The 12,042-nt window shown below is 56.9% G+C and overlaps 1 protein-coding gene across 11 annotated transcripts in view; it reads right to left on the reverse strand.

Annotated features, from left to right (window-relative positions):
• PDE9A (phosphodiesterase 9A) overlaps positions 1 to 12,042 on the reverse strand; it is a 104,287-nt gene that overhangs the window by 8,548 nt on the left and 83,697 nt on the right. For all 11 annotated transcript variants that reach the window (XM_086417039.1, XM_086417030.1, XM_086417048.1 and 8 more), the window contains 6 exons: positions 10,647 to 10,728; positions 9,032 to 9,106; positions 4,848 to 4,934; positions 3,829 to 3,933; positions 3,079 to 3,161; positions 1,768 to 1,924 (listed from right to left, as the gene is read on the reverse strand). In XM_086417039.1, coding sequence (XP_086273165.1) covers positions 1,768 to 1,924; positions 3,079 to 3,161; positions 3,829 to 3,933; positions 4,848 to 4,934; positions 9,032 to 9,106; positions 10,647 to 10,728 — 589 coding nt within the window. The remainder of the gene's footprint in view (positions 1 to 1,767; positions 1,925 to 3,078; positions 3,162 to 3,828; positions 3,934 to 4,847; positions 4,935 to 9,031; positions 9,107 to 10,646; positions 10,729 to 12,042) is intronic.

Below are 12,042 nucleotides of genomic sequence, written 5' to 3' on the forward strand. Positions count from 1 at the left end.
CTCAGTAAGGATTTAATTATTAGTGAAGGATCTACTCTCATGATGAGTTATCTCTCAAGATATTCAAGAACAAAACATTATTGAAAACTGGGACAATGGATTTTACCCCCCAGAAAGCATTAAAGTCAGTTAGGTGTCTGGGGCAGAGGCAGCAGCGTGTCCCCGTGTGGGCAGCAGGAGGCAGGGCGCGTCCCCTCCTGCTCTGACTGCTCCTCACACGAGGGGAGGGGGCCAGCTGCCTGGATGCTCTGAGCTGAGTTCCTGACGGGGCTCCTCACCTGGCAGTCATCAGGGGCGGCACACAGGAGGGCCCTTTCTTTAAGACTCGCCCCCTTACCTGCTCCACAGAAAGACTCTCTATAGCAAATAGAAAAACACAGAGCAGGTGCCTGCCATTTCTGTGGGTCCATACACGTGGAAGGGAGGCCAGAAAGCCTGGTGATAACTGCACCAGGAATCGGTGACTCAGCAAGGCCTGCCGTTAAGACCTGGCTGAGCGCTGATTTCCTGGAAGCGAAAGGATGGGAACAGGACTGCAGCCGTCTGCTAAGGCGAGGCTGTCGGTTCTCCAGGAGGAGGCATTCGTCCTGCCCTGGGCTCTAGGGTGTCTTTATCAGGTGCCTCTGGAAGCCAGGCCACTGAGACACTGTGTGGACTCCCACATGGAGGACGTGGCTCCCACCTGTTCGAGTCCCTGGGCTGCCGTGCAAAGTGCCAGACGCGGGGGACAGAGCAGCAGGAAGGCATCTCTTCATGACTCTGGAGGCCACAAGTCTAGGAACCAAGGTGCCCCCTCTGGAGGCTCCGGGGACAGTCTACTCCCTGCCTCTGGCTTCTGGCAGCCCCTGGGCTCCGCGGTTTGTGTCCACACCACTCCTGTCTCCACCTCTGCTGTCACACGGCCTCTGTGTCTCTCCTCTGTGTGTCTCTTATATGGACACTTGTCATTGGATTTAGGGTCCCTGTGGATAATCTGAGCTAACCTCTAAAGATCCTAGTTTAATTACAGCTACAAAGATTTATTCTAAATAAGGTCACATTCGCAGCTCCTGGGGGGTCAGGAGGTGGACGTGACTATTTTTTTAGCTGGAGGTGGCTATCATTCAACCCACCTCACCCCTCCGGGATTGCTGACATTGTCCCTCCTCTGAACATGCCAGAGGGTGGGGCACAGGGCTGTGCTCAGTGAGACCTGCTGTGTGTATGCAGGGGGTGTATGTGTGACTTTGGTGACTTGCAAGCCTCTGTCTCTGGACAGGTGGCCGCCCCCATCCCCCGCCCCATGTGCCCCCAGGAGCAGAAAGGTCTCTTCTCTGAAGTGGGATGTGAGGCTGGCTGGTCACGGGGCAGCGGGGGACAAGAGCAGGGCCTAGGGGCAGTGGTCGGGGTTCTGCCGGGCTGGATGTCCCAGACGTGTCCGTCCAGGACCTGCTTCCTTGGGTGAGTGACCTTGTCTGTGTCAGCCTCAGTTTCCTGGGCTGCGAGATGAGAAAGGACGTATCTCAAAGGGTTAAATTAAATGGTAGTCATGACCTGAAGGTCCATGGAACACTGCCCATGCAGGCCAAGCACACACCTCTTCCTGGGGCGTTGTCACCTGGCCTTGGAGAAGGCGTGGAAGGAGGGCCGGCCCCCCAGGATCCTTGTGGGAGACTGGGAGCTCCTGGGAGCCTCAGGCACAGGGAGAGAGGGCGTCTCCTCTCTGGTGGGGCTCACTGTCCCCCAGGGACCCCCACTCCCCAGTGAGCGCGGCATTGCCCCACACACCTGCCTGATTTGCTTGAAGCCCTCTGGCGACACGTTGGAGAAGATGTTGCACTCGGGCTGGTTGAGAATCTGGAAGGCCACGGCACAGTGGTGGTTCTCCAGGGGCGAGATGTCGTTGTAGCGGACGGCCAGCTCCGTGCGGGCGTTGATCTGGTACCTGGGGTTGGACAGCAAAGGGACCCTCGGGTGCCTGCACTCACATGCGAGTGGGCGCAGTGGTGCAGGGGCACGCGTGCTGGTGTAGAGGTGGAGATGATGGGGCTGCTGGAGGGCACCCACTCTGCTGTGCCAGGAACTTACTCCTCCCGGCTCTCCTGGGTCTCAGCTGCCCCTCTGACTAGATACTCCCAAGTCGTTACAGTCCTAACGGTGGACACCACCAATGAACCTCGGGTCCTCCCTGAGGAGGTGCCCTCAAGGTGGTCAGGCCTTTGCCAAGGCACCCTGCAGACACCGTAGGATGTGGGAGGAAGGCTAGATGTTGTGGGCACGGGCCCCTGGCTGTCTTGTGCTCAGCGCAGCATCTGAGTGTGAACTGAGGGGGTGCACACCTCCTCCTCCGGGCACGGACGTCCACACCCTGGAATCCACTCTGGTCCTGAGTAGCAATAGCATGCTTCCCAGACAGGTTGGGCATCATCGCCCACATGGGAAAATTCGACACACAAATACACAAACTCCACAGAACAACCAAAGTATCACTATGAACACAAACCAGCAGCACTGGGCCTGGACTCTGGCAGGGACATGGGGTGGAACTCTGTCTTCGCCCCGAGGCAGGAGTGGATCAATGTTCCAGCAGAGCCTGGCCCATCTTCCTGGCCCCACGGCCCGCCCTGGACCCTCCCTGCCTCCTCGTGTCCATACCCCTGTTCTTGCTGTCACTGCCCTTGTTCTGTCTCATTCCTGCTGGAAGCAGGCTGGTGAGGCTGCCCTTAGGGGAGTGAGATCCAGAGACTGGGTGGAGGTCCGCCCCTCCCGGTCATGGGTGTGTGAACGTCCTTCCCTGCTGCAGGGGGCGGGGAGCTCTGCTGCTGCCAGGCCCTGCCGTGTAGACGTGCAGACGCAGACCTGCAGCCAGGACCACAGAGGGCTGAGGCAGCCCCCTGGGGTCTGGGATCCTGCTGGGAAGGCCTGGCCCTGGACAAAGTCCTTGGTGGGAAGGCTGCGTCCTACAGAGGTGGGGTGGAGCTGGGGGCTCAGGAGTGCTTCGCTGACAGCTCCCGCTGGGAACTGGCAGGGGGTTGAGCTGAAAAGCTCAACTCTGACACCCAGAGTGCCCTTGATAAGAGAAAAGGACCATGTACATACGTGTTGTTGTAGCCTGGATGATCCAAGTCGTGGCAGATGGCCGCAGTCATCAGGACCAGGATGTCCATTTGCGAAAACTTCTCCTGGATCAGAGAGAGGATTTGGTGGGTGAGGAGGGGGCTGGCAGGGGAGTGGGGCAATGACACAGGGGGATGAAGCTCCCCCAGCTCTGGCCTGGTGGGGGAGGACGCGCCTCTCCCTGGGGTGGGGGGTGGGCACCCACTTGTTAATTGACAAACTGGAGGGGCGGTGTTTCCCCAGGTGGTGGAGGAGCTGCTGTCCCAAGCTCCCCTCCAAGTGGGATGTTCCCCAGACCTACCCTAAGCTCCCCACAGGTGGTATGCCCCCCAGACCCACCCTAAGCTCCCCTCTAGGTGGGAAGCCTCCCAGACCCACCCTAAGCTCCCCTCCAGGTGGGATGCCCCCAGACCCATCCTAAGCTCCTCTCCAGGTGGGATGCCCTTAGACCCACCCTAAGCTCCCTGCAGGCAGGATGACCCCAGACCCACCCTAAGCTCCCCACCAGCAGGGATGCCCCCCAGACCCGCCCTAAACTCCCCCCCAGGAGGGATGCCCCCCAGACCCGCCCTAAGCTCCCCACCAGCAGGGATGCCCCCTAGACTCGCCCTAAGCTCTCCACTTCCCCACCAGGAGGGATGCCCCCCAGACCCGCCTTAAGCTCCCCACCAGGAGGGACGCCCCCCAGACCCGCCCTAAGCTCCCCACCAGGAGGGACGCCCCCAGACCCACCTGCAGCCTGCAGCACCAGATCATGCTGTACATCATCTGGGCGACGCAGAAGCAGTGCCGGAAGTTGTGGAAGGGGTTGTTCCGGTAGTTGTCCTGCACGCACAGCTGCGGGACGAGACGGTCCGCCCTGTGCCCACCGCCCACCCTCCTCAAGCTCCCCGCACCTTCTTCCCGATGCCAGCTCTCGACTCCCACCCAGTTCTCATCCAACTGCATTCCTGCTTCCTGGGGTTGAGGATGAGGGAGGGGCCCAGGGGTGTCCAAGGGCCACATAGGGGAAGGTGTCCCCAGGGGACCCACAGTGGGGTGTGAAGCTGGGGGGAGGGCAAGGGGGCTGCGTGTGGGTGCCAGGTCCCCAGCCACCATCTAACCTTCCACAGGCTTTTAAAAACCCTATTTGTTTATTTGGCTGTGTCAGTAATTGTGGCATGCACGATCTAGTTCCCTGACCAGGAATGGAACCCGGATCTCCTGCACTGGGAGCAGAGTCATAGCCACTGGACCACCAGGGGAGTCCCTTTCCACAGCCTTCTAACATTTGGCTCTGAGCAGCATTTTATTAAAAAGAAAGATCTGTTGAAAAACATACACTCAGTCACACATGCACACCCCTCCCCCACATGCACACCTCACACACACACACACACTTACACATGGACACACACACAGCCCCTCCCCCGCATGATACAGGCACCAGCACTCACAAATGAACACACACACACGTACTCCACACACACTGGCACACACATGTATACACCTGCATAGCACCCCCTCCCTCCCTGCACACACGCTGCTTAGAACACACTCTTCACACGACTCTCCCTGGTTCCTACTATTTTCTCCTAAGACAGAAGCTTAGTAACAGAGAGTGTCTAGTTGGGGATGGGTCCCCGCAGGATTCTCACAGGAGTGTGGCCTTTGTCTGCAGGAAGCCCAGGCCCAAAGGAAGGTACCCATGGTCCATTCCCAGGAAACTCGATGAAACTGTGCTCAGGGGCCGGCAGGGGCCCGACACTCACCAGCCACCTCTTGAGCGTGATGGGGTTGATGCTGAAGTCCCTGACCAGGCCCAGGTCATGGTACATGTGCTCCAGGCAGCTTAGCATCTGCAGGCGCAGGAGCAGAAGGACAGTCAGCAGCGTGGCAGGCTGGGCGCCAGGGGAGTCCTCCCCTCCCGGGGGGCCACAGGAACAGAGGGATGGTCAGCAGCGTGGCGGGCTGGACCCCAGGGGAGTCCTCCCCTCCAGGGGGCCCCAGGACCCAAGCCTGCTGACTAGGGGGTTTCAGCACCCCCAGAAGGGGTGTGGGGGCTTTGAAAGAGCAGTCGGGGTTAGAAGTCAATGGCATTCTCTACAGGAGGGACAGTGACCAGATGATGTGACGCTATCCCCAAATGACCACACTGGAAGTGACTTGACTTATTTATACACACAAGCACCCATCTCGATGGGTCAGGATCCTGGCCTGAGGTTCTGAGAGACACCTCCAATTCCTGCAGACCCTGCAAGAGCCTGAGGCTGGGAGCTGAGGAGCCGAGGAGCGGCGTTGACAGATACTCATCCATCCCAAACCCGTCTCTTCGGGCCCCCAGGAGCCCTGCTGGGACGCACTTTCTTATGCATGAACCAAAGTGTCTGGAAGGCAAGCTTCCTTCTGGGGAGCACCGCCTCCCAAACCTCATTTCACTGAGCCGCCTTCTACAGAAATCCCCGTTCAACTTGATGTTGATTTTGCTTCCAGGCCCAGAGAGGATTTACTGTCACGGTTGCAATCTATTTAAATGCCACTCAGAACTTTGAAGCTTAATCAAGCCAAGAAGATTAAATGATCTTTAAAAAGTGAGAGCTTGACAAAGTGGGCTCTGCTTTCTGGGAGAAGAGCCCAGGGAGACGGGAGGTCTCGGAGTGGGGCTGACTTAGCATCACCTTAGCAGGACACCAGCCCCCGTCCCCCAGCTCCCCGCCCTGGGACCCACACCTGTGCCCCTCAGCTCCAGTGCCGGCCCTGCCCTGGTGTCTGCACAGACTTCCCGTCTGCTCTGTTCACCAGGCAACCTTCTCTTCCCAAAAAGGGTGTATTAAGGACTGAATCATGACCCTTCAATCAAGCTGTCGAGGCCCTGAGTTCCCCCGTGACTGTGTTCGGAGAGAGGACCATTAGGGATATAATTGAGGTTATGCAAGGTCACTAGGGCAGGCGCTAATCTGCTAGGACAGGTGTCTTTATGAGAGGAGATCAGGACACAGACACGCACAGAGGGACGCCCGTATGAGGACACAGGAGGAGAAGGCTGTCGACACGCGGAGGAGAAAGGCCTCGGGAGGGACCAGCCCTGCCCACACCTGGATCTCAGAGGTCGAGCTTCCAGACCGTGAGAAAACAGGTTTCTATTTAACCCCCAAGTCTGCGGCATTTGCTATGGCAGCCCCAGCAGACCTATTCAGGGAATACAGCTGAAAATCCACTTTTTCTTGTTACAAAATATATGAGAACTAGAAACACTGCAATTTAGAAGTTTTGCAAATCCAATCCTACAATGAAGGGTCAATGAGCTGGCCACGGAAAGAACACCTCTGGAAGCAAAGACTTGCGTGGCATCACAAAGAACCCACTTAGGAAACTGGAAAACGCCCCAGCCCTGCAGTGGGGGCCCGGGAGGATGTCCAGACGGAAAGTCCTTGAAGGGGCCACATGCCGGTCTTCCTTGAGGGGACAGCCCAGACACAGACTGGGTGCCAAGGTTTGGAAACCGGGGCTTTGAAGGAGCCCTTGACAGGACATGGGGAGTGCAGGGTCCTGGCGTGAGGGCAGGAGGGCTGGTGTCCAGGCTGGTGGCCGGGTCACCCCAGCTTGGCTGGCAGCATGAGCACCTAGTCAGGGTCTAGCCACCCAGAGCTGCTCATGCCCTCACCGTCCTGGATCAGAGGGGCTGTAGCTCTGACACCCCTGCTCCCCGCCACACCGGCCCATTCGCGGCTGCAGGCAACCCCGCAGAGCTGAAATGTTTGCTGTGAAATCAGAGTCAAGAGGAGGAGGTGATCAGCAGATGAAACCATCTGGCGCCACTTATGTGGTGGCTTCAGAGCAGGAGGGATGCGTCTGTACATCTGCTCCCATTACGGCAGCTGTGGACGCTGCAGCAGGTCCTGGGCTGGCAGCTGGGTGATGGTGAGCGTGGAGGACACATGAGATGACAGCGAGGTCCCGCAGCCTTCAAGGCAGGGCTGGGCAGATGCAGAGCTGTGGGGGCACTCAGAGGCCGGCCCTTGAGAGAGTGGAGCAGCGTGAGGTCATCTCCCCGTCTGGTCTGTGATCAGAGGATGCTGGGCTGGGCCCTGGGTGATGCAGGGCGCATCACCCCTGCGTGGAGGGGGGTCAGTGAACCACCACCACCCGGGAGCTCTGATTTCTCGAGGGGTGGCCAGATGCAGTGCTGGGGGCCACTCGGGCTGCTGAAGCTTTCAGATGTGTCCTTATACCTGTTCATCTTTGCTGCTCATTCTCCAAAATTCACAGCACCCCCAGAGGCCAGGGCTGCTGTCTGTGAGCACTTCTGGTTTGCCACCTCGGGCAGGGAGACACTTTACAGAAGCAATGGAACCCTCCCCAGGCTCCCTGGGGGCGTGGAGGTGTGCTGGTGAAACCCTGGGGCTAGATGACGGCCACTCAGGCCAAGTACACCTGCAGGGGGTTGCCTCCCGCCCCTTAGCCCTGCCCTACCAGCACCTGCTCATACATCCCACAGGTGGAGTGACGAGGGCAGAGAGGCGGCCTCCCCCTGGTGGATGCGGGGATCCTTCCACCTCTGACATGAAGGTGGAGCATTCCCTCTCTGGCCACAAGCAGCCTGTGTTCTGTGGAGACAGGAATGGCAGGGTTCTGCCATCAGGACCCCAGCTTTGCTCTTTCTCCCTGTGGGCGGAGGTCAAAATGACTATGCGGAGCGTGAGATGTGCTCAGAGCAGCACTTGCCCACCTGCTGGAAACAGGGGTGCGTGTTTTAAGCTCCCATGGGCCCACTTGCTCGTGGACAGGCCAACAGGGTCCCCTGTTCAGCGCGAGCTACTGGGACAAGAGGTCGTCACGCTTTTCTTGGAACACATGACTCTTCTCCTCCTGCCCTGCTTCCCTCCACCACGTCCGTCTTCAATCAAGCACTGATCCGGCAGGTGACACTTACAATAGCCCCTCCTCCCTGAGCCCCCAGCTCCAGTCCTGCATGCTGGTTGGTTGGACATTTTGGAGCACCCGTGCCATCCAGCTGCTCTTCTCAGGGTGGACCGGGTTGGGTGGAGGCGAGATCTGTGCTTCCCCGCCCCTCTTGCTGGGGCTTTTCTTATCCCAGGAGACCACGCGAGTGACAGTGGTTCACGCAGGAGAGTTCAGGGTGCATGATCCATTTCCTGGACCTGCAGGGAAGTCGCTCTGCCGCTCTTGTCCAAGAGCGTGAGCCTTTCTGCGCTCCTGCATGACCGAAAAGCTGGCAAGAATCCGCTGCTTTCAGTGGCCTGAGGTCTATGTGGCTTTGTGATTTCTTAGGGTTCAGAGAGAGGAGGGTGTATCTGACATTATTAGGTAATAGACTAAACAAATGACAATCTCCATGCCTGTGTTTTCTCAGCAAAAGGGAAATTTAAAAGAACTGTCATGCTGTAAGAAGTTACTCTGAGTCCTTGAAGGCTTCCCTGGTGCCTCACGTGGTAAAGAATCCACCTGCCAATTCAGGAGACCCAGGTTCGATCCCTGGTTTGGGACAATACCCTGGACAGAGGAGCCTGGCAGGCTGCAGTCCATGGGGTCACAAGTTAGACACGACCGAGTGACAGATCATGGGTCCTCGAGTCCTCATGGCTCCCCAGGCTGACCACTCTCAGCAGGACCTCAAGTGGGAGCCCCCTCCTGAAATAATCCCGAAGCCTGGAGGTTCACTCCCACGGGGGCTCGGCAGCTGCCCTGGGGGATCAGGATGCGGCCCGGTGGGGGGGTGTGGGGGCGTTTCTGAGCAGCCAGATCCTGGTGTGAGGCACCACTGCTCACGTGCTCCTTGGTTCTGGCTCAGGGCCTTCCCAAGCCCAAGGGGCAGCCTGGCTGCAAAACTGGGGAAGCAAGCTAAAAGGAAGAGAAGATAGAGGAAAAGAGGGATGGGGATGCCTCCCATCTGGTCCCTGAGGCTGGCGCCCATTCCGCTGACTCTCGCACTCACCTCATTGGGCTCCCAGAGCCAGACGTCGAAAGTGGGCTTCCGCAGGGCGTCTATGGTCTCAGGGGACAGCAGGTACTGGAGGGACAGGGAGCGGTGTGAGCTGGCTCTGGCCTCTGTGCTGGACAAAGGCCTGCCACGCCTTCTCCATGTCGTCCCAATCTGTCTCAGGACACCTGGGTCCATTCTCAAGGCCACACCCACGAGAGTTCTGGAGGGGACGACGCTACAGGGACGGACACCCCACCGGTGGGGGCTGGGGCTGGGGGAGTGCTTCAGGACTGACCGAGCAGGGGCCGAGGGGGCATCTGGGGGAGACACAGTGTTCACCCCTGATCGTGGTGGAGGGCATGTGACCATGTAAGCCCGTCACCCTTGACAATGCTCCACACCTGCAGAGGGTGATTGTGACTGCGTGCTAGTGACATCCCTAGAAACCTGACTTTAAAAAATACAATAAAGTGAAATCGAGGGGGGAAAAATGGGCATACATTCACATACTGGCTAAGAAGCTATTCTGAGGTTTGTTTTTGGAACCTGTCACTAGTTCAGCCGTGGGCTGTAACAGCACAGCTTGTGGGTTCTATGGAACACCAGAGTTTAGGTTACGTTGTCAGAGGAAACAGCAGACCGTAGACACAAGACAGTCACGGTGTTTGGGATTAAATCCAGTCATCGCCCAGGTCTTTCTCTTTGTGTTTTTAGAAGGAACCTCTGTGGAAGATGGGTGCCTTTTGTTCAGGACCCAGGCTGGGCCTTGTGACTCCCAGGGCAGGGTCCCAAGGCGTGGGCCATGTATTCCTATGGGAAAGGGCACTTGGGTCCACGTGATGACCTCGGACAACATTCAGTGTGTCTTTCATATCTGAGTCAGGGAGACCCCTGGCAGCTCTGGAAGGCTCTTTGCTGCTGTGGGAACGGTGGCGGGTTGGGGGTTTGGCCTTGTGCATGGCCGGCAACCCCAGGCCCCTGCCCCCGTCTGGAGGATCTTAGTCTTGGCAAAGCCCAGATCTTAGTGGGCAAATATGTAAAACTCAGCTGGGCCAGGATCCTGCTCAGTCTCCAGCTGAAGGCATTGTGAGATGGAGGACCACCATCATGGGACCCGTCTTTTGTAGCTGTTTTGAAGGCCTTCCCAATTTCCAGGGCATTGCCTGCTCTAATAAGGGCCTCTCTCCTGTAACTGATACATCCTCTGTGACCCAAAAGCAAAACTTCTCATACTAACTACATATTGTTCAGGGACGGGAGATGCAATGAAGCAGATTATAAATAATTTAGTTAAAAATGAAAGTTCTTTCAAGTAACATTTGAGTGTCAGAGCCGTTTGTTCACCGAGTTGGCGATGGGGGTTGGGAGGAGCTATGATCTCCTGGCAGTAAGCTGTGGTCTGGGACCACTTCTGCTAAACAAATGTCAACGAGAAAGTATATTCTGCCTAAGAGTAATAGAAGCGCGCCACGGCCAGGGCCCCGGCGAGAGCTGGCTTTGCAAACGTGCAGACTGCAGTGGGGCTGGGAGGCCAGGGCGGCCCTGGGTGGGGCCAGAGGTGGGGGGGGTGTGCCCTGAGGCTGTGGACACAGACGGTGGTTTCTTCACAGGCAGGCTGTCATCTTACCTTGGGGTAAGAGGGGACATCGCGTCGAGGCGTCAACTTCTTGTTGTTATCCAAAAAACTGTACTTGCAGGGACAGCTGGTCCTGAAGAAAAAAGCAAAGATTACCTCTGGCACCGCCACCTTGGCCTTGGTGTCGCCTGGGCAGCTAACTGTGGGGACCTCATTGGAGCCCAAACAACAAACCCCAGAGTTGATGGGCGTGCACACACTGCTATATTTAAAATGAGTAACCAGCATGGTCCTACGGTATAGCACAGGGGACTCTGCTCAACGTTACGTGGCAGCCTGGATGGGAGCGGGGGTAGGATGGATATATATATGTGTGGCTGAGTCCATTCGCTGCTCACCTGAGTCTATCACCACACTGTTAATTGGCTTTACCCCAACACAAAACAAAAAGTTTTAAAATACACAAAAAAAGAGTTAGTACATGAAGAAAACCTAGCGCAGTGCCCCGCATGTAGTAGATTGTAAATAATATAATTGACACTCCTAAAAAAACACCCCAAACTCAATCCAACCTGAACCCCACAAACGCCTTTCATCTTATTTGTTCCAGAAAAATAAGCCACAGAGCCAGAGACGTGTCACTGCTAAACCCCAAGGACCCCTGCTGGACCTCTTGAGATGATACTGAGCTCTCAGAAAACACGTCATCTTCACTTTAGAGAGGCTTCTAAAAATCTTTTTCTCATGATGTGGGTAAGACACGTTTACTCTAAAAAGTTAAAAAACCATAGAAGTAAAGTTAAAAAACTAGGAAGTCCCATTTTACCCACTTCTTTCCTCTAAATCTCACGCCTGGAAATGCCTTCTGTTAAGTTCGGGGCATCCTTCCAGAACCTTCCTCGGCATGGACACACACGGGCAGCCCCCGGTCCTTCTCAACAAGGGTGGAATTGTACTGAGCTCGCTCTCTGGCAGCTTGCCTTTTCCACTAACGTGTCACAGACGCACTGCTGATGTTTTAGAGAGCTCAACCTCATCCAAAAGCACATCCTCCTTGGGCGCCAGGGTGCGGTGGACCACAGCCATCAACCCCTCCCATGAAGGACTCTGAGGATGCCCCGCCTTACACACACGCTGAACGTGCTATCTGACTCCGTTTCATCATTTAACGTCGAGGCAACAAGAACGCAACAAATGGAGCCCGCTGGTTTTGGAGGGAAGCCCCCTTCTAACGTCAGGGCCGAGTGTGCTGGCCTGTGGGGACACATCTGGGGGCTGCAGGTGGGGGCTGCTCCAGGAGACCTGGGCACCTTAACTCCTTTTGAAGGAACTCCCAGTCCCCCAAAAACAGGGAACCTGGGGGGTGTCTAAACTCTGCCCCTCTCATGCCTTGTGTGAGAGTCCCAGACAGGGGGCGGGGCCAACACAGAAGCCCGTGCAGCTCTAT

Source organism: Bos grunniens, chromosome 1 (assembly GCF_055505025.1).
Source record: "Bos grunniens cultivar Pamir isolate PY7600 chromosome 1, Bosgru_T2T1.0, whole genome shotgun sequence".
NCBI classification, from domain to species: domain Eukaryota; kingdom Metazoa; phylum Chordata; class Mammalia; order Artiodactyla; family Bovidae; genus Bos; species Bos grunniens.